At 41.6% G+C, this 21,282-nt stretch overlaps 1 protein-coding gene across 1 annotated transcript in view; it reads right to left on the reverse strand.

The window, feature by feature from the left end:
* Positions 1 to 1,561: 1,561 nt before the first annotated feature.
* The window catches only part of LOC122551926 (activin receptor type-1B-like), a 59,730-nt gene continuing 40,009 nt past the window's right edge, over positions 1,562 to 21,282 (reverse strand). The window contains exons 5-8 of the mRNA XM_043694495.1: positions 20,182 to 20,338; positions 16,405 to 16,529; positions 11,172 to 11,302; positions 1,562 to 1,675 (exon numbers count right to left, since the gene is read on the reverse strand). Coding sequence (XP_043550430.1) covers positions 1,562 to 1,675; positions 11,172 to 11,302; positions 16,405 to 16,529; positions 20,182 to 20,338 — 527 coding nt within the window. The remainder of the gene's footprint in view (positions 1,676 to 11,171; positions 11,303 to 16,404; positions 16,530 to 20,181; positions 20,339 to 21,282) is intronic.

Consider the following 21,282-nt stretch of genomic DNA (forward strand, 5'->3'; position numbering starts at 1 on the left):
AAGACGCTTCTCTGAACTTGATTTATGTATGATATACTTTTCCCACATGTTTCTATTAGATTTCGCAATGTTTGGGTGAATTCAACTGTACTGAGTTGTTAAAAATTGTGCAACTCACTGATGAACTACATGTTGCCTTCAGCACTCTTTTTAAATGTAATTACACATTTACTTCAGTCCATATCCAAAACAGCTCTGGCTTACGGTATTATATAATAACATCATAAATAGAGGAGGCCATTTGACCCCTCGAGTCCATTCTGTGAGAAACTGTGAGATTATGCACTTTGGTCAGAAAGAGAGGCATAGACTATTTTATAAATGGGGAAAGGCTTTGGAAATCTGAAGCACATACAAACTTAGGAATCCTAGTTCAGGATTATTTTAAGGTTAACATGCAGGTTTTGTTGGCAGTTAAGAAGCCAAATGCAACGTTAGCATTCATTCCAAGAGGGCTAGAACACAACAGCAGTAATGTACTACTGAGGCTGTATAAAGCGCTGATCAAACCGTATTTGGAATATTGTAGATGGTTATGGGCCTTGTACTAAAATGTACTGGCATAGAAGGGAGTCCAGAGTCGAAAGTGTGGCACTGGAAAAGCACAGCAGGTCAGGAAACATCCAAGGAGCAGGAGAATCAACGTTTCGGACATAAGCCCTTCATCAGGAACATTCATATTCAACATTCATAAGCTCCTGATGAAGGGCTTATGTCCGAAACGTTGATTCTCCTGCTCCTTGGATGTTTCCTGACCTGCTGTGCTTTTCCGGTGCCACACTTTCGACTCTGGACTCCCTTCTATGCCAGTACATCTTAGTACAAGGCCCATAACCATCTACAATATTCCAAATATGGTTTGATCAGCGCTTGATTCTCGTGCTCCTCTGATGCGGCCTGACCTGCTGTGCTTTTCCAGCACCACACTCTCGACTCTGGTCTCCAGCATCTGCAGTCTCACTTTCTCCTAGGAGCAAGTCCAGAAGAGGTTCAAAATAATGATCCCAAAATGAAGGGCTTGACCTATGAGAAGTGGATGAGAACTCTGGGTCTGTACTCAATGGAGTTTAAAAGACTGAGCGGGGAAGTCATTGAAACTTACACACTGATAGGGCTGGATAGATTGGACATGGAGAAGATGTTTCCCCTATAGGAGAGACAAGGACCCAGGTGCACAGTCTCAGAGTGAAGGGACAACCCTTTAGAACTGAACTTAGGAGTAATTTCTTCAGCCAGAAGGTGATGGATCTCTGGAACTAAATGCTGCAGAAGGCTGTGAAGGCCAAGTCATTCAGTGCATTTAGGACAGAGAGTGAAAGGTTCTTGATTCGTAAGACTGGGAGCACTCAACTCGCTAGGCCGAGATAGGATACATCTGAGATTGCTGAGAGAGGTATGCGATTATTATTCATTATTCATTCAAATTTGTCAACTCTTGCATCTTTGTAAATATGGATACCAACAGTATGTGGGTCTCAGTATATGTGCAGTAGCAACATCTCAACAATGAAGTTTCAGAAATTGGCAGTTGCAAGGTATCACAATGATAAATGGACACTCCCTACTCCTCCACTTTTAATTTGGAGAGTGTTTTCTTGATGCGAAGTGCTGTTAGTCGTGCAGCTGCATTGGCATTCCAACATTCCTGCATGATTTTACCCATCATCTGTAGTGCCTTTTAAAAAAAACACAAAATTCCACATTTGTTTGCTTTAATTTCTTGCATGCACCACGATTGTTGGTATTATAACATGCAATGCAATCACCAATAGCTCTAAACTTCAGTTTCAGTACAATCTTTTGGAGTATTGTTTACATTTCCTGAGTTTGGAGCACTAATATTTTTTGATTAAAATATAAAAAAGTATAATCAAGTAAATACAGATCTTATTCACCCTACAAAGTCAAGTGCCTACAGCATTTTATGACGAAAGCTGATATTCAGTACTCTCTTCAATAATTGTCAAATAAATATCCTTTTTGTTATCAAACCATCTCAAGATGAATTCCTAAGGATAGCAGGAGAATTTTATGAAGCAAATGCCAAAGTTAACTGATGGCTATTGACTACATTTCCCAGCCTATCATGGATTGTTATCAATGTGTAATTGATTAAATGAACTGTGTACATTGCAAAAACTACTTTTTTCTTAAGAACCTTTAATAGCATCCAGCTTGAAAATTATATCTGGGCAATTTGTAGCCAATGCTATAGCCAACTGAGTAACTCATGATCAGCAATTCCTTCTGGGTTTGGGGCTAAGAATCTATCGTACAGGCTATAAACTAAAAGAAGATAGAGGGCTACATTTATAGAAATGACAGAAAGATTGAAGACTACTGAATAGTGATCAAGAGATCTTCAATTTTCCTATTAATAAAATTGGATAGCAGCACTGTAAAAGGCAAAGGCTGTGAGTTGTACGTAGAACTCCTGAAATCCATATGAGTAAAAGTTCTTTGAGTATGTTTCCAGCTCAGTGAGGAAGGAAAAGCAGAACAGGATTTAGTTTTTAGACAGTTTTTATTCATTCTTAGGAGGTGGACATTACTCATTTATTAGCCATACCTAAATGTCTAGAAGAAGGTAGAATTGAGATGTCTTTGCAAAGTCCTCGGGGTGTAGGGACATTAATGTGCTGTTAAGGGGGGTGTTCCAGCATTTTGATCGAGTGACAATGGAGGAACCTGATACAGTTCCTGTCAGGGTCGTGTGTAATTTTGGAGGAACTTGCAAGTGGTGAGGTGCCCGTGCATCTGCTGCTTTTGTTCTTCTAGAGAGGCTCTGGATTTGGAGGTGCTGCTAAAACAGCCTTTGTGAGTTGCTGTCGTAGTCTTGGAGATAGTACACCATGCTACTACTTCAGACCGGCGCTGAAGGTACCAGAATGATACAGAGTGCTGTTGGATACACACTTATCCAGGCAAGTAGACAGTATTACATCACATTCTTGAATAGTGCCTTGTAAGTGGTGGATAGGTACTGGGAAGAAAGGAGGTGAGCACTCAGCATAGAATTCCTGGCCTCTTACCTGCCCAATACTTATATGGTTAACACTGTTAAGTTCTGGTCAATGGTAACACTAGGATTTTGAATGTAGAGAATTCAAAGATGGTAATGCCATTGAACATCAAGAAGATACGGCTAGATTCTGTCTTTTTAGAGATCATCATTGGCTAATATTTATGGAGTGTGAATGTCACTTGTCACTAATTAGTTCAAGTGGGTTCAGGGTTATAGACAGCAGGCAGGAAAGTGGAGTTGAAGATGAGATGAGATTGTGTCAAATGGCGGAGCAAACTCAAGGAACTGAACAGTCCACACCTCTCCTAGATATTATGTTCTTATTGTTCAGGTCTTGCTGCACTTGGACAATGGTTACTTTAATATCTGAGGTGCTGAATATTGTGTAATCAACAGCAAACATCCCCACTTCTGATCTTATAATAGACAGAAAGTCATTGATGAAGCAGCTGAAGATGGTTGGGCTTAGCTCACTCCCCTGAAGAACTCCTGCAGAGATGCCCGGGAGCTGAGATGACTAACCTCCAACAACCACAACCAATTTCCTATGCGAAGATAGTAAGGACTGCAGATGCTGCAAGTCAGAGTCAATAAAATATATAGCTAGAAAAACACAGCAGGTCAGACAGCATCGGAAGAGTAGGCAAGTTGACGTTTCGGGTCAGGACCCTTCATCAGCATTGGGGAGGGGGAAGGGAGCTCAGAAATAAATAGGGGTGGTGGGGCTGGGAGAAAGGTAGATGAGATGGTGATAGGTAGATGCAGACAGGGGTTTATTGTTATTGGTCAATAGGAGTGCTAGAGCAGAAGGTAAGATGGAAGATGGACAGGTATGTCAGGTCAAGGAGAAGGGGAGGAGATGGAGGGCTGAACATGGGATGAGACTGGGGTTGGGGAGATTTTGAAAGTGATTGCCCCCAACCTCATCCCATGTCCAGTCCTCCCTCTCCTCCTTAACTTGATGTACCTGTCCATCTTCCTTCTAACCTATCCACTCCACCATTCCCATTGACTAATTACAAGAACCTTCGAGGAGAAAGTAAGGACTGTAGAATCTGGAGATCAGAGCTGAAAATGTGTTGCTGGAAAAGCGTAGCAGGTCAGGCAGCATCCAAGGAACAGGAGAATCGACGTTTCAGGCATAAGCCCTTCTTCAGGAATGAAGAAGGGCTTATGCCCGAAACGTCGATTCTCCTGTTCCTTGGATGCTGCCTGACCTGCTGCGCTTTTCCAGCAACACATTTTCAGCTAATTACAAGAACCCCCTATCTGCATCAACCTATCACCACCCCACCTACCTTTTCTCCAGCCCCACTCCCTCATTTATTTCTAAGCTCCCTTCCCCCTCCACAGTCTTGATGAAGGTTTCTAACCCAAAACATTGACTTGCCTGCTCCTCCGACATCATCTTCCTACATGCCAGGTGTGACTCCACCAGACAAGAGATTGCCCCCGATTCATATTAGTTCCAATTTTGTTCATATTCCATGATGCCATAATCAGTCAATTGCTATCTTGATGTCAAGGGCAGTCACTCTCACCTTAGTTCTGGAGACCAGCTCATCCAGATATGTTCAGATCAAGGGTGTTATGAGGCCAGGAAATAAGTAGGCTTGGTGGAACCCAAAATGAGTGACAGTGAGCAGGTTATTGCTGAGCAAGTAATAAGGAAGATCAGTTAAGTGACAACATATTTTTGTGGGTTTGGAATCACATGTAGGCCAGACCAGGTAAGATTTGCATTAATGAACCAGATGGGTTTTAATGTTCCATTGCTAATGGTGACATGGTCACCATGAAGCTAGTTTTTAAATCCAGATTTATACAGAATTCAAATTTCATCAACTGCCTTTGTCTTTGATAGCCCCTTGGGATTAAGGATAACTTTCTCTCATTCTGTTATTGCAGATCTTGAGGTGCCTAAACTGTGAGAAAGTGAGGACTGCAGATGCTGGAGATCAGAGCTGAAAAATGTGTTGCTGGAAAAGCACAGCAGGTCAGGCAGCATCCAAGGACCAGGAGAATCAATGTTTCGGGCATAAGCCCTTCTTCCTGAAGAAGGGTTTATGCCCGAAATGTTGATTCTCCTGCTCCTTGGATGCTGCCTGACCTGCTGCGCTTTTCTAGCAACACATTTTTCATGCCTAAACTGTCCAAAGCTGCATCTCCAAGCTCTCATGGGTGGGACAAATGGTGTTTGCTGAAGTGGATGGCTGAAATGCTCAGGTTTTTATATGGTACATCAATTGTTTTGTATTTAGCATCCTTCTGGGCTTGTCAGAGATGTTGACAATGAAACTTGCAATGTTCCCACCATTTTTGGGTGGTCAAGGTTAGAAACTCCCTTGCGTCAATAATGTATTTTCTCAAGCTGGCTCTGAAGATGTCCTTGAAACATGCCCCCTGCCCTCCCAATAACTGCATGCCATGACAAACAATGTATTTTGGGACTCTTGTGACAGACAAGCAGATGATGTGGCCTGGCCGACACAGCTGACTGACCGCAGCTAATGTTTCGATGCTGGAGATGTTTGACCTAAGAGAGGATTCTGCTATCAGGGCACCTCTCCTGCCTATAGATCTGCAGAACTTCAAGTCTCCAGGACTGTGCAACGGCATATCCTACCGATACTGTCATGGACAGATACATGTGCAGACTGATGAGGATGAGGTCAAGTATGTTTTCCCTCTTGTTGCTTCCCTCACCACCTGCTGCAGATCCAGTCAAGCAGCTACATCCATTAGGACTTGACCAGCTTGACCAAGCCACTTGCTAATGGACACTGAAGTTCTCCACCTAGAGTGAACTGTGTGACCTTGGCACCCTGGAAGTTTCTTCCAAGTGCTGTTCATCATCAATGAGTGCTAATTCATCAGCTGACATGGGCTGATAGGTTGTAATCAGCAGGAAGTTTCCTTGCCCATGTATGATCTGATTTCATGAGATGTCATAGGGTCCAGAGTCAATGTCAAGGACTCCCTGGAGAATTGCCCCCAGCAGTATACTGCTGTGCTGCCACCTCTACTGAGTCTGTCCTACTGGTGGGACAGGACATACGTAGGGAAGATGATGGTGGTGCCTAAGAAATTGACTGCAATATACTACCCATTTTTGGGCTCAGGAGTCTGTGGTCAACTTCTTTCGTGAGTGTAAATAAAGAAGATTATTCATCCATGCATTCAGCCTGAAAGTCTAAACGCTGCTAGTCATTCAGCACCCACACACATCTATTAACCTGTAAATCACATGTGTCTCTAACTGAAGAATTTATTTGCAAAGACCATTTAGGGCAATGCAAGCCTTCAAAGGTGAAAGAGAAGTAGGGAGGGAGAGAGAAAGAGGGGATAATTATAGTGCTCAAGGTATATAATTAACATCCTTCACCTTCAGGTTAAGAATACAATTAACATACTATTGATCACCAATAATATTGGGTTGAATGATTTCAGCAACACTTTTTTAAGAGGGCTTTGATTTGAGATCACAAGTCTATGATAATACTAACAAATTGCACATTAAAGCCTCTGATACAGTAAGTGATTGCCTGTGGACAGTTTCACTCAGATTACATTAATTTCAGGCCAGTGTTAATGAATGCCTCTATGCAACTCATCATTCCACTTGCTGAACTTTTGGACTTGTACAATGGTAGAAGAAAGGCAAGTTTGCTTTTTTGATGGGTTAAATTAATGTTTATAATATGTTACAGAGAAAACGTTTTAAAACTATTATGCTGCACATCAAGAAGAAATTTTTGGAATACGATATGCTTGTGAGGTTGAGTCTACTTAATTACTAACAAGATTGATAATTTAGGATATACTTTGCTGACTGGGGGCTTGTGTGACACGGTAGTAGTGTCCCTACTTTGAACCAAAAGGTCAAGGTTCAATCCCACCTGCTCCAGAGGTAAATAACAACATATCTGAACAGTTATAGAGTCTTATATTCATAGAGGTGTACAGCATGGAAACAGATCCTTTGGTTCAACTCGTCTATGTCTACCAGATACCCTAAATTAATCTAATCCCATTTGACAGCATTTGTCCGATATCCCTCTAAACCCTTTCTATTCATATACCCATCCAGATGCCTTTTCAATGTTGTAATTGTACCAGGCTCCACCACTTCCTCTGGCAGCTCATTCCATACACGCACAACCCTCTGCATGAAAATGTCGCCCGTTAGGTCCCTTTTAACTCTTCCTCCACTCACCCTAAACCTATGCCCTATAGTTTTGGACTTCCGTACGGTGGGAAAAGGACCTTGTCTACTTACCCTATCCATGCCCCTCATGATTTTATAAAGTCTATAAGGTCACCCTCAGCCTACGACACTCCAGGAAAAATAGCCTCAGCCTATTCAGCCTGTCCTTATTGCTCAAGCCCTCCAACCTTGGCAACATCCTTGTAAATCTTCTGTGAAATATTTCAAGTTTCACAACATCCTGCCTATAGCTGAATTGCATGCAGTATTCCAAAAGTGGCCTAACCAGTGTCCTGTACGGCAGTTAATTAGAAAATATCTAAACCTCCCTTATTAAGTAGATAGCAGTGTAATAGTTCTTGTTTGAGGAAAATCAGACTTTTAGCAGGCAATTACATAAGTGCCTTTTAGTTTTAGTGTGTGCCTTAACTACAAACTTCTAATTAAACTTTCACAAATTTCATTACGCTTTTGGGAAAATATGTTGATGTTATTACATTGGTGGTAATAAATGCAAACTGACAACTGACTTTGTAAAACTAATATGTTGTTCACCATTTGGAATGAAATTTGCTAAAAATTATGAACATTGATAATTACTTCCAACATTGACTTCCAACATCTCTAATGATAAGGAAGTTAGCATTAAGGCACTTTACCTGAATGCTCGTAGCATTCATAACAAAGCCGATGAACTAATGGCACAGATAATAGTGAATGATTATGATGTAGTAGGCATCACAGAGACTTGGTTACAGGGGGGTCAGGACTGGCAGTTAAACCTCCATGGTTTTTCAACTTATCGAAAAGACAGAGAGGTGGGCAGAGGAGGTGGGGTTGCCTTGTTAGTTAAGAACAAAATTAAATCTATGGTATTGAATGACATAGCGTCGGATGATGTGGAGTCTGTGTGGGTGGAATTGAGGAACCACAAAGGCAAAAAAAAAACATAATTGGAGTTGTGTATAGACCTCCTAACAGTGGTCAGGACCAGGGACACAACATGTACCGGGAAATAGAGAAGGCATGTCAGAAAGGCAAGGTTACATTGATCACGGGAGACTTCAATATGCAGGTGGACTGGGTAAATAATGTTGCCAGTGGATCCAAAGAAAGGGAATTCATGGAATGCTTACAGGATGGCTTTTGGAACAGCTTGTCATGGAGCCCACAAGAAAGCAGGCTATTCTGGACCTAGTGCTTTGCAATGAACCAGACTCTATAAAAAGATCTTAAAGTAAGGGAATCCTTAGGAAGTAGCGACCATAATATGATAGAGTTCAGTCTGCAGTTTGAAAGGGAGAAGGCAAAATCGGATGTAATAGTGTTACAGTTGAATAAAGGTAATTATGAGGGCATGAGAGAGGAACTGACGAAAATAGACTGGAAGCAGAGCCTAGCAGGGAAGACAGTAGAGCAAAAATGGCAGGAGTTTGTAGGTATAATTGAGGACACTGTACAGAGGTTCATTCCCAAGAAAAGAAAGATTAACCGGGGAGGGATTAGACAACCTTGGCTGACAAAGGAAGTCAGGAAATGTATTAAAGAAAAAGAGAGATCCTATAAAATGGCTAAGAACAGTGGGAAATCAGAACATTGGGAAGGATACAAAAGCAAACAGAAGATAACAAAGAGTGTAATAAGAAATGAGAGGATCAAATATGAAGGTAGGCTAGCCAGTAATATTAAAAATAATAGTAAAAGTTTCTTTCAGTACATAAGAAACAAACAACAGGCAAAAGTAGACATTGGGCCACTTCAAACTGATGCAGGAAGCCGAGTGATGGGAGATAAGGAAATAGCAGGAGAACTTAACAAGTACTTTGCGTCAGTCTTCACAGTAGAAGACATGAGTAATATCCCAAAAATTAAAGGGTGTCACGGGGCTGAGTTGAGTATGGCTGCCATTACGAAAGAGATAGTGCTAGAAAAGTTAAAAAGTCTTAAAATTGATAAATCTCCTGGCCCCGACGGGATACACCCTAGAGTTCTGAGAGAGGGGGCTGAGGAAATAGCAGAGGCATTGGTTGAGATCTTTCAAGAGTCACTGGAGTCAGGAAAGGTCCCAGATGATTGGAAGATGGCTGTTGTAACCCCCTTGTTCAAGAAAGGATCAAGGCAAAAGATGGAAAATTATAGGCCAATCAGCTTAACCTCGGTTGTTGGTAAAATTCTAGAATCCATCATTAAGGATAATGTTTCTAAATTCTTGGAAGAGCAGAGTCTGATTAGAACAAGTCAACATGGAGTTAGTAAAGGGAGGACAGGCCTGACAAACCTGTTGGAATTTTTTGAAGAGGTAACAAGTAGGTTAGACCAGGGAAACCCAGTGGATGTGGTATATCTAGACTTTCAAAAGGCCTTTGATAAGGTGCCACACGGGAGGCGGCTGAGCAAGGTGAGGGCCCATGGTGTTCGAGGTGAGCTGCTGGGATGGATTGAGGATTGGCTGTCTAACAGAAGGCAGAGAGTTGGGATAAAAGGTACTTCTGAGGTCTCGATTACAGTAACGACCTTTGCGATCATTTGAAGTTTTGTAGATATCTCGCAAACGTAATATCCGACAACCTCAGTGTTGCAATCACTACAGTGTCTCGGGACACAGAAGTGAAAGATTCAACCGAATCTGAGTTCCCACATCTCAGTCACTGTTTCACAAGTATTCCTTTGTGCGAGTGGTTCTGTTCCTGGCATAATCTCTGCCATGATCCTTATTGCTTTTTGCATCGTGATTTTCCATGTGGCACCAGTATCATGAAATGGTTCTTCCTTGGCATTGTAAACACAGCAAGTTCTGCTCGAATCACTGTCACAGCAATCGGCATTTTTCCCGTTTTACTCCATGTAATATGTGCTTAGCAAACGCTGGGAAAATCAATCTATTTTTTACATAAAAATACTCTTCGTGGTGATCAGTTTCCTTCTTCAAACACCCGCTGTCTCACATCTTTGCGTTTCACATATCATAACCACCCTTTATCGGAGTAACCTCTCCCTCCCACAAGAACTAACTTGCCTAAACGTCCACCCTCCCATTTCACTGAGGTACTGCGCAATATAATACTCACATTTGCACTGTTCATTCTGTACTGCTGCAGTCACTGTTTTGGGTGAAAGTGCTCAATCCCATGGTCTACATCTTCAAGCAATTCAATCCATTTAGATGCACCTGTTCTGTAATTAATCCTCGTGGAGCAGCTTTTACTGACACGGACAAGAGATTACTGGAGCATCGGGCTCAGGATAAGTGCACAGCGCAGGATTGAGCAAAAGATGTTTTATTGGAAACGACAGGTTTCTGTGGCTTTCTCCAGTCGTTTATTTCATTTGTTCATTCGGTTCCCCCGAAATATTGCGTGCAGTTGCTTGCAGTTTATGCCCGGATCAATAGGGGCATAAAGTGAAGTTAAGAGCTGGAAAGGGTTGGGGAGATATGCAGTTAGGTCTAACATATGAGGAACGGCTGAGGGTACTGGGATTGTATTCGTTGGAGTTTAGAAGATTAAGGGGAGACTTAATAGAGGCGTACAAAATAATACATGGCTTGGAAAAGGTGGATGCTAGGAAATTGTTTCCGTTAGACGAGGAGACTAGGACCCGTGGTCACAGCCTTAGAATTAGAGGGGGTCATTTCAGAACAGAAATGCGGAGATATTTCTTCAGCCAGAGAGTGGTGGGCCTGTGGTATTCATTGCCACGGAGTGCAGTGGAAGCCGGGATGCTAAATGTCTTCAAGGCCGAGATTGATAGATTCTTGTTGTCTCGAGGAATTAAGGGCTACGGGGAGAACGCTGGTAAGTGGAGCTGAAATGCGCATCAGCCATGATTGAATGGTGGAGTGGACTCGATGGGCCGAATGGTCTTACTTCCACTCCTATGTCTTATGGTCTTATGGTCTTATAATTACAAAAATTAACTAACAATCCACATAAGTCATACCTGAAAGTTTTGCCATTGATTTGGAATTGTTGGTCTCAGGTTTTGTTCACAAACTACTGTTCTCATATCTTCTATGGAAGGATCCGAAGGAACAAGATTGTAATAAGGCAAGTGATACTCATCGTGCGATCCTATTTAAAATTATAGGCCTATGCATTAATCATTTTTGTACTGCATATAAGTGATGCTTTTCTTAAAAATATACTATTAAAATATTCATATCAGTAGATTTATCCAAACATATCACAATTTTAAAAAACTACTTTGAATCATTAAAATCTACAATCATAATTATCTACAATATAACAAATGATGGATGCATTTGTATATGAGCTCATCTGTCACATGACAACATCCAGGTTTGAACTAGTGCCAGCTAATCATCTCCAGTAGGAAAACATACAACTACCGGGCATGACATCAATAATATCACCATTGCTTCACTGGTCACCACCATCATTTCCTTCTAACTCTCTTCAAGATACTGCCATAATCACTATTGTACTTCCAAATCATCACCACCAATCCCTGTCCCTTGGTTCCTGTAATGCAATCCCCAGTTTTTGCTCAATGAATCTATCTGTCTATGAATTTTAAGCTGGCAGCTGTCAATAAGACAATGATGAGATCACAGGACGTGAATCAGATCATGTGATATCATGTAAGCAAATGGCTTACTCCAAATAGCCAAGTGGCGATCTCACTGTGCTGCGGTTTATAATGTACATAATTCATAAACAGCTTTCATTACCACGCTAGCCTTATATACAGCTCTAAGCACAACTACAATATGACAGCAGCTGTAAAACTGAAAAAACCTTCCTTAGAGAAAAGTCACCCTGCTATGCCCAGCACTGATGCAAAATGCTAAAACACGAGATAGCAACAATGGCAATCATGCTCTGAATCCAATCAGGGACAGGAGAACAATGCAGCAAACCAATGAAATAGCAGGAAAAGCTGCGCACATGAAATAAGGTAAAGAGGCTACAACAGGCATTCTCAGGTGAAGACTAACAAACCACTGGGAATAAACCAGCAAATGCTGATGTCCTGATTGACAGCGATAACATCAATGTACTTATCAAAAGCCTTCACTGTCAGGTCGTATGTTATTGAATCTTCAGTGATCCCTGTGCACAAACTCCAGCACTATGCAAAATCTCAAAGCCACCATATTCCAATGGTAAACAAAACCAGCACAGCACAGAATGGACAGACTCTGCAACAACTCCAGAAATATTCAGTATGCTGGGACTGGCTCAACACTCAGCATACTTTACCACATGGCACACATTCTCAAGCTCAATGTTCCTGTGCTTCCAGTCCCACAAAGAGATAATCAACATTTTACAGCAAAGTCCTAAATGAATATAGTTCACAATTAAATTCACTGCCTACATTTTCCTACTCATCCCCTAGTCAGGGCTGAAATCCAAAATTGGCTGACATTAAAAACAATGCTGCTGGCACGCACATCAGTTCCTCTGTTCAATGTCACACTAGGTCATTTTCAGGTTCACCCTGATGGAGAGGGCCTGTTCTTGCCGCAGACCTTGGGTGAAGATGGGGGTGAGTGGGCAAATGGAACCAGTACCCAGCTAAGAACACAGAACATAGAAAGATAGAGCACAGAACAGGCCCTTCGGCCCACAATATTGTGCCGATGATTATTCCTAATCTAAAATAAAATAACCTAACCTACGCACCCCTCAATTCATGGCTGTCCATGTGCATGTCCAGCAGTCGCTGAAAAGTCCCTAATGACTCTGCTTCCAACACCACTGCTGGCAATGCATTCCATGCATTCACAATTCTCTGCGTAAAGAATGTACCTCTAACGTCTCCTCTATACCTTTTCCTAGTATCTTAAAACTATGACTCCTCGTGCCAGCCAACCCTGCCCTGGGGAAAAGTCTCTGGCTATTGACTCTATCCAAGCCTCTCATTAGCTTGTATACCTCACATATGAGTAAAAAGCCTTTGGGTTCTCACTATTACTTCCTGCCAAGCCCTCCTGGCTCTCCTCAGTCCATTTCTGAGCTCCTTTCTAGTAAGCCTGTAATCCTCTAAAGCTGTGCTAGATCGTTGCTTCCTCCACCTTACGTATGCTGCTTTCTTCCTTTTCATGAGAAGCTCCTCCCCTCTTGTCATCCAAGGCTCCTTTATCTTACCCCTTTTTGCCTGTCTCAGAGGAACAAATTTATGCATCACTCACAACAATTGCTCCTTAAACAGTCTCCACATGTCTGTTGTGCCCTTTCTGTGGAACAATTGCTCCCAATCTGTACTTCCCAACTCCTGTCTGATAGCGTCATAATTTTCTTTTCCCCAATTAAATATCTTCCCTCAGTAACTGCTCCTTTCCCTCTCCAAGGCTATGGTAAATGTGAGGCAGTTGTGATCACTGTCACCAAAGTGCTGTCCCACCACGAGATCTGACACCTGTCCTGGCTCATTGCCGAGCACCAAACCCAAAATGGCCTCTCCCCTCGTCGGCTGTCCACATACTGAGTAAGGAACCCCTCCTGGACACACCTGACAAAAGTGTCTCCATCCAGACCAGCTGCACTAAGGAGGTTCCAGTCAATATTGGGAAAGTTTGAGTCACCCATAATAACAACCCTGCCACATCTGCATTTTTCCAAAATCTGCCAGCCTATGAGTTCTTCAATCTCCCGACTGCTATTAGGGAGTCTGTAGAAAACCCCCAATGAGGTGGCTACTCCCTTGCTGTTCCTAACTTCCACCTGTAATGACTCAGTAGACAAACCTCCTTCAACAACCTTTGTTTCTGTAGCTATGATGCACTCTCTGATTAGGAATGCTATACCCCCTCCTCCTTTTCCACCCTCCCTGTTCTTTTTAAACATTCTAAACCCTGGAATATCTAGCAACCATTCTTGTCCCTGTGAAACCCACGCCTCTGTTATGGCCACAACATCATAGCCCCAAGTACTGATCCAAACTCTAAGTTCATCACGTTTATTTCTAACACTCCTTGCGTTAAAGCAGACACACCTTAACCGATCCCTTTGTTTCACCACGTGAAAAACCTTCCTGATAGATTCACTACATCCTGTCACTGCCCCATCTACAACAACCCCCCACCCTCAGATATGTAGCTCTGGTTGCCACCCCCCCCCGCCAAACTAGTTTAAACCTTCCTGAATCACATGAACAAATCTCCCACCCAGGACATTTGTGCCCCTCCAGTTCAGGTGCAACCTGTCCTTCTTGTACAGGTCTTACCCTCCCCAAAACGCATCCCAATGGTCTAAGTATCAGAAGCCCTCCCTCCTGCACCAGCCTCACAGCCATGTGTTAAGCTGCACTCGCTGACTATTCCTCACCTCACTGTCTCGTTCCACTGGTAGCAAACCTGAGATCACTAATCTACTCGTCCTGCTCTTCAGCTTCCAACCTAACTCTCTGTAGTCACTTTTCAGATCCTCAATCCCTTTCCTGGCTATATCATTGGTGCCAATATGTACCACAATTTCTGGCTGCTCACCCTCCCCCTTCAGAATTTGTAAACCCGATCGGTGACAGCCCAGACCCTGGCACCGGGGAGACAACATACCTTCTGGGAGTCCCATTCCTGACCACAAAATCTCCTGTCAGTCCGTCTAATGATTGTTTCCCCTACCACTAGCGTTTTCCTATTCTCCCCCCTTCCCTTCTGAGCCACAGCGCCAGGAAGATCGGTGTGGACTGGTTGGGCCAAAGGGCCTGTTTCCACACTGTAGGGAATCTAATTTACTGTTATTTTTGAGGGGAACAGCCACAGGGGATCCGTGCTCTATCAGTTGGTTCCCTTTCTTCTCCCTTATTGTAACCCAGCTGTCCTTATCCCGTGTCTGAGGAGTGACCAACTCCCTGTACATCCTCTCAATTTCTCCCTCAGCCTCCCGCATGATCCGTAGTTCATCCAGCTCCAGCTCCAGTTCCCTAACTCGGTTTTCGAGGAGCTAGAGTTGGGTGCACGTCCCGCAGATGTAGTCGGCAGAGACCTGTATCGTGTTTCTCAACTGCCACATTCTACAGGAGGAACATGCAACTGCCCTATCAGCCATACCCCACTAATCTGAAAGCCCACACAGGACTGAACAAGGAAAAGACGAAAAGGAAAAAAAAATGAGAAAACCTGAAAACTTACTGAGTTTACAGACTCTTAGTAAAGTTAGAGGAGGTGGGTGGGAGAGAGGGTCTACAGTGTAGCGTCTCTGGTTTAGATCTCACCCACATAAAAACTTCCCAGCACCCTTGCCAGTCTCCCCCTCTCTCCTCACCGCTCTGTTCAAAAAGAGCTTGGATGTCTTTCATGCTCAGCTGAACACTGCAAGAGCTGGGGGACCACAATGAGGAGGAGCTCCTCCACATCACAATGGCAGCCTGGCTGCAAAAAACACTGACGTTACATTTTAAAATGTTGGAGAGACAGCACGTCCTTACTTGCCTTCCATTCTAGCTTTTTGGTGATTTCAGGTTCATTGAGTTGTACAGCACAAAAACAGATACTTTGGAACAACTCGTCCATGCCGACAAGATAGCCTAAATTAATCTAGTCCAATTTGCCAGCATTTGGCCCATATCGCTCTAAACACTTCCTATTCATATACCCATCCAGATGTCTTTTAAATGTTGTAATTGTACCAGCCTCCACCACTTCCTCTGGCAGCTCATTCCATACACGCACCACTCGCTGTGTAAAAAAGTTACCTCTTAGGTCCCTTTTAAGTCTTTCCCCTATCTCCTGAAACCTATGCCCTCTAATTTTGGACTCCCCTACTCTGGGAAAAAAGACCTTGGCTATTCACCCTATCCATGCTCCTCGTGATTTTATAAACCTCTATAAAGGTTACCTCTCAGCTGCTGATGTTCCAGGGAAACTAGTCTCAGCCTATCTAGCCTTTCCCTAGACCTCAAACCCTCAAATCTGTCAACATCGTTGTAAATCTTTTCTGCACCCTTTCAAGTTGAACAAAGTCTTTTCTATCATTGTACCTCTACAGAGACCTTGCCCATTATCCTTCATTAATGGCAAGTCACCTTTTGGTTGTTAATTGGCTCCCCTGAAGAAGATCATAAAAGCATGGTTGTCAACCTACATCCCGCAGGTTTTGAATCGCATTTCAGCCTGGTGACAGGGCTTGAAAGCCCCTAGTAAAATCTGTGCTGTGGTTACCTATTTATATTTACCTTGCAGTTTTCAAACCTTAAAATTGATTACCTCCAGCACAGCATCTGTGTGCTATTTCCCAATAGATCAGACCCAAAGCATATATATCAATGTACTTGAATGAGTCAAAATCACTCTTATTAATAGAGTCATTAATAACTTCTGGTGCCATGTACCTGTAAATCAAGAACATATGGAAAGTAATGAATGTTAATTCAGCACAACAATAAACATAATCTATTCTTGATCACTTAAACTTTAACATCTACAGAAATCCTTTCCATTCAATCTATTACAAAAAGCATAGCCAAAAAGATTAAAGTTTGGAACAATATTAATATGTATGTAATGTATCATTTTCTGTAAGTCCCCAATAAAAATGCAATGGGAAAATGTTTCCTCTTTTCTGCATCTGCAACAAATTTAATGAATGCTATTACAATGAGTGCATTTACAAATGTTGATGGGATGATTAAAATGGTATATCAGAGATCAGTAAACATTATCACAAAGCTTTTACAAAGGTATCATGTAGCAATTGCTAAGGTTAGGTCCTGTGGTTTTGAAAAGCAAGTATTTGAATTTTAAACAAAATCAATAACAGGTCATGATTTGGAGATGCCGGTGTTGGACTGGGGTGTACAAAGTTAAAAATCACACAACACCAGGTTATCAACTACATATGAAGGAGCGGTGCTCCAAAAGCTAGTGTGCTTCCAATTAAACCTGTTGGACTATAACCTGGTGTTGTGTGATTTTTAACCTAATAACAGGTCAGTATTTTAAATTGGCTAACTCCTCAAATGTGACCACTCATAAGTATACTGCCCCAAGATTCATTACTCAATTCCCTGATCTGGGACACCACATTCACTAAAGATCTGAAGGAGAGCATAGACATCATATCAGTTGTAGATGCAGGTACAGAAAATTGTATTGCAAAGGAAATAATTTAAAGCTGATTTAACTGGATTGGGTATATGATTCCATTGCTGGGAAAAAATACTTTCAATGTACATCAATGAGCAGTTATGCATATAAATTCACAGAAATGGATTCTGTTGCCAAAACTCAGACAGCATAGCAGCAAACAGTTTTCCTTTTTTTTACTTTATTCACTTGCGGGATACTGGCTGGCCAGCAGTTATTGCCTGTCCCTAGCTGCCCTTGAAAAGGTGGTGGTGAACTGCCTTCTTGAACTGGTGCAGTCTACATGCTGTAGGTTAGCTCACAATGCCCTTAGGGAGGAAACCCCACAACAGTGAAGGAATGGTGATATATTTTCAAGTCAGGATGATGAGTGACTTGGAAGGTGCTGGCTACAGATCTTTGGTGAATTTATGCAATGCATCTTGTAGGTAGCATACACTGCTGCTACTAAGCATCAATGCTGGAGGGAGTAGATACTTGTGGATGTGATCCCAATCAATTGAGCTACTTTATACTCGACAAACTGCATGACCTTGAATGAGTCCTGGGAATATTCCTTTATGGGCTAAAGATGGCAGCTGCATCTTGTTTTTTCTGTAGCTGTGCTTTCTGTACTAGCCAGCAGTTTTGTCTTCTGCAGCTGTTTCTGTACTGTCTGTTAAACTGTATAAGAGACAGAGTTTCATTCCAAGAGTTGGACTTCACTTCGGACCAAGATCGTGAACGGTGCCAGGAACAACCTTTGCTGCCAGACCAGCCAACAGTCGAGGAGTCCCCGACAGCCAGAAGGGCATGAGGCTTACTGTTTCTTCCTTCTCCTTTTCATTCCTTTTATTTACTTAATAAACGTTCCTTACTATTTTCATAGTTTATTATTACACAATAAATGTTCATATTAAAGCAAATTGCTATTGTTGAGTCTTTTTTAAACTATATTTAACCAAATCTGAAAAGAACCACTTGGATACATCTTCCAATCTCGCTACCTTAATCATCTAGAAGCAAAAAGGCATCAAGCATGGGAACATCACCATTTTCAAGTTCCTTTCCAAGTTGTGCACAATCTTGACATAGAACTATCATCACCATTGCTTCCCTATCACTCAGTCTAAATTCTAGAACTGCCTTCCTAACAGTATTGTGGGTGTCTCTATGCCCAAAAGACTGCAATAGTTCAGGGGTAGTTCACCACCACCTTCTGCAAGGCAATTAGAGGTGACCTAGCTAATGATAGACACATCCCATTAATGAATTTAAACATACTTCACTATTCACGGTGCAGAGCATGGCAGCAGCGGCATGGAGCGGGGGAGGGCAGTGGCCCGGTGCCAATCATGATGGTAGCCAGCAGTCAGACCATATGAAGGCTCCCCTGCACTAGTCTCCTGCAGAAAGCCCTTGGAAAGAAACTCTGGTGTTTGTCCTTTTAACTTTGTTTCTTGCTTTTCTGACCTATGTACGTAATTTTTTTTCTTCATTTCTCTGTTCGAAAACTAATGATTGTACCTAGGTATTCTGTACCTAAGATTGAGCCATTTTTTTGTGGCATTGACACACTGTAACTAATCTTAAACTGAAAAACTGTACCTAGGTATCGTTGTGACAGAGGTGGGTACTGCAAATGCTGGAGATTGGAGTCAAGATTAGAGTAGTGCTGGAAAAGCGCAGCAGGTCACGCAGCATCCGAGGAGCAGATGCCTGACCTGCTGTACTTTTCCAGCACCACTCTAATCTTGACACTAGGTACTTTTGTACCTAAGATGATGCTGTCATTGGCAACTTACCGTATATACTCGTGTAAAAGTCGAACTTTTCAGACTATTTTTAAAGGTTCAATTTATAGGCTCAACTATTACACTGACACTAGTTTTGAGGGGCTGAAATTCACCTTGCAGTTCTAAATACCATATTATTAGGAGAAGTCAATTTGATCGCTCAACTAATCCCAGTTAAAGAAGAAAAGCACAATGAATTAGGGTAAAGATAATGGATTGAAGTAAGAGAAACAAGAATGAATTACTAGGAGTAAATTTTATTTGCACATACAGGTATGAAAATTTAACGTGTCAAAGATTCATTCAAATCTTGCAAAATCACACTGTTCAACATTGCCATGGCCTGGTATAATGGCACACTTCAAATGAAACATTTATTAAATTCTGAACGTGTCAGCATCTTGAGCTTTCCCGCCAAATTCTTCCCTTTCCCTCCCATTTACTGAGGTAATGAACCTCAGCAATATTAACAAATTTATCAAAGAATTAAAGATATATATAGCTCATATATATAACTTTTATTCAGATATAATGCCACAATTAAAATGATTAATTTTTTAACGATATTAATTTTTGGATATATAGTGAACAAAGTGCAACAAGTATCGATAGACTTAGTACCGGTCTGAATGAATCAATAAATCAAAACATGCTGCAGTAAATCAAGTGGGCTAAGTAGAGTTATGAATGAATGAGTGAATGAATCGAGAAGCAATATAGTAAACAAAAAACAATGAGTAGTGTTACTGGTATGAATGAATTAATGCAATTTTGTTTAAATGGGTTAATGAAACATGCAGTTTCCTTTGTAAGAAGTTTATAATGTGATATAGTAAGGTCGACGTTTACACGAGATATATGGAAAATACAAAATTTTTGGCCAAAAATAAAGGGTCAACTTTGACACGAGATCGAGTTTTACATGAGTATATATGGTATAAACTTTTCACTGTGCCCATTGAGTACATGTGGCAGTAAAGCTAATTCAATTCAATTCAATAATTGCAATATAGTACCTTCAATGCATGCAAGTAATGGAGCATCTTTAATCGGAAGATTTATAAAGCAAATCCCATTAACAAAAACAAATTTGAAAATTGTACAGAATAATATTAAACAATACCTCTTGGTTCCCACTCTACGACCAGGTGATGTGATGATGTTATCTGTTGCTTTATCATGTCGTTTTGCCAAACCAAAATCAGCAATGACACATGTTCCATTATTTCTTACAAGAATATTTTTTGATTTGAGGTCACAGTGTGCAATAGCAGGTTTACCTGTTTGATGAATTGTGATTAATTAATACGAAGGAAGCTACATCAAACTCCAGAAAGTAGTATGTTGAACGTTTTGAACCAATCTTTTTGTAAAATGATGAGCAGTGCACATCTAAATTTACAATATTTAATGATAGTGGGAAAGGTTCCCTGCCTTCAGCATATATTGGAACATTAGTGTACAAAGTTTTAAGGTAATAGTGTTGCTGCAGCATTACATTTCTTTTGTTTGGTGAGCCTATGTTTATTAAAGAAAGGCATGACACTGCAAAAAATAATACACACCTTTCGATTTCTTTCAAATACTCATCAAATTTGTGTTTACACAAAACAGATGTACATGTATTTGGAAAGGCAAGGACTGATTAGGGTTAGTCAACATGGCTTTGTGCATGGGAAATCATGTCTCACAAACTTGATTCAATCTTTTGAAGAAGTAACAAATAGGATTGATGAGGGCAGAGCAGTAGATGTGATCTACATGGACTTCAGTAACACGTTCGACAAGGTTCCCCATGGGAGACTGATTAGCAAGGTTAGATCTCACGGAATACAGGGAGAACTAGCCATTTGGATACAGAACTGGCTCAAAGATAGAAGACAGAGGGTGGTGGTGGAGGGTTGTTTTTCAGACTGGAGGCCTGTGACCAGGGGAATGCCACAAGGATGGGTACTGGGTCCTCTACTTTTTGTCATTTACATAAATGATTTGGATGCGAGCATAAGATGTACAGTTAGTAAGTTTGCAGATGACATCAAAATTGCAAGGGCAGTGGACAGCAAAGAGGGTTACCTCAGATTACAAAGGATCTGGAGCAAAGAGGGTTACCTCAGATTACAAAGGATCTGGATCAGATGAGCCAATGGGCTGAGAAGTGGCAGATGGAGTTTAATTCAGATAAATGCGAGGTGCTGCATTTTGGGAAAGCAAATCTTAGCAGGAC

This window comes from Chiloscyllium plagiosum, chromosome 7 (genome assembly GCF_004010195.1).
Source record: "Chiloscyllium plagiosum isolate BGI_BamShark_2017 chromosome 7, ASM401019v2, whole genome shotgun sequence".
In the NCBI taxonomy this organism is placed as follows: Eukaryota; Metazoa; Chordata; class Chondrichthyes; order Orectolobiformes; family Hemiscylliidae; genus Chiloscyllium; species Chiloscyllium plagiosum.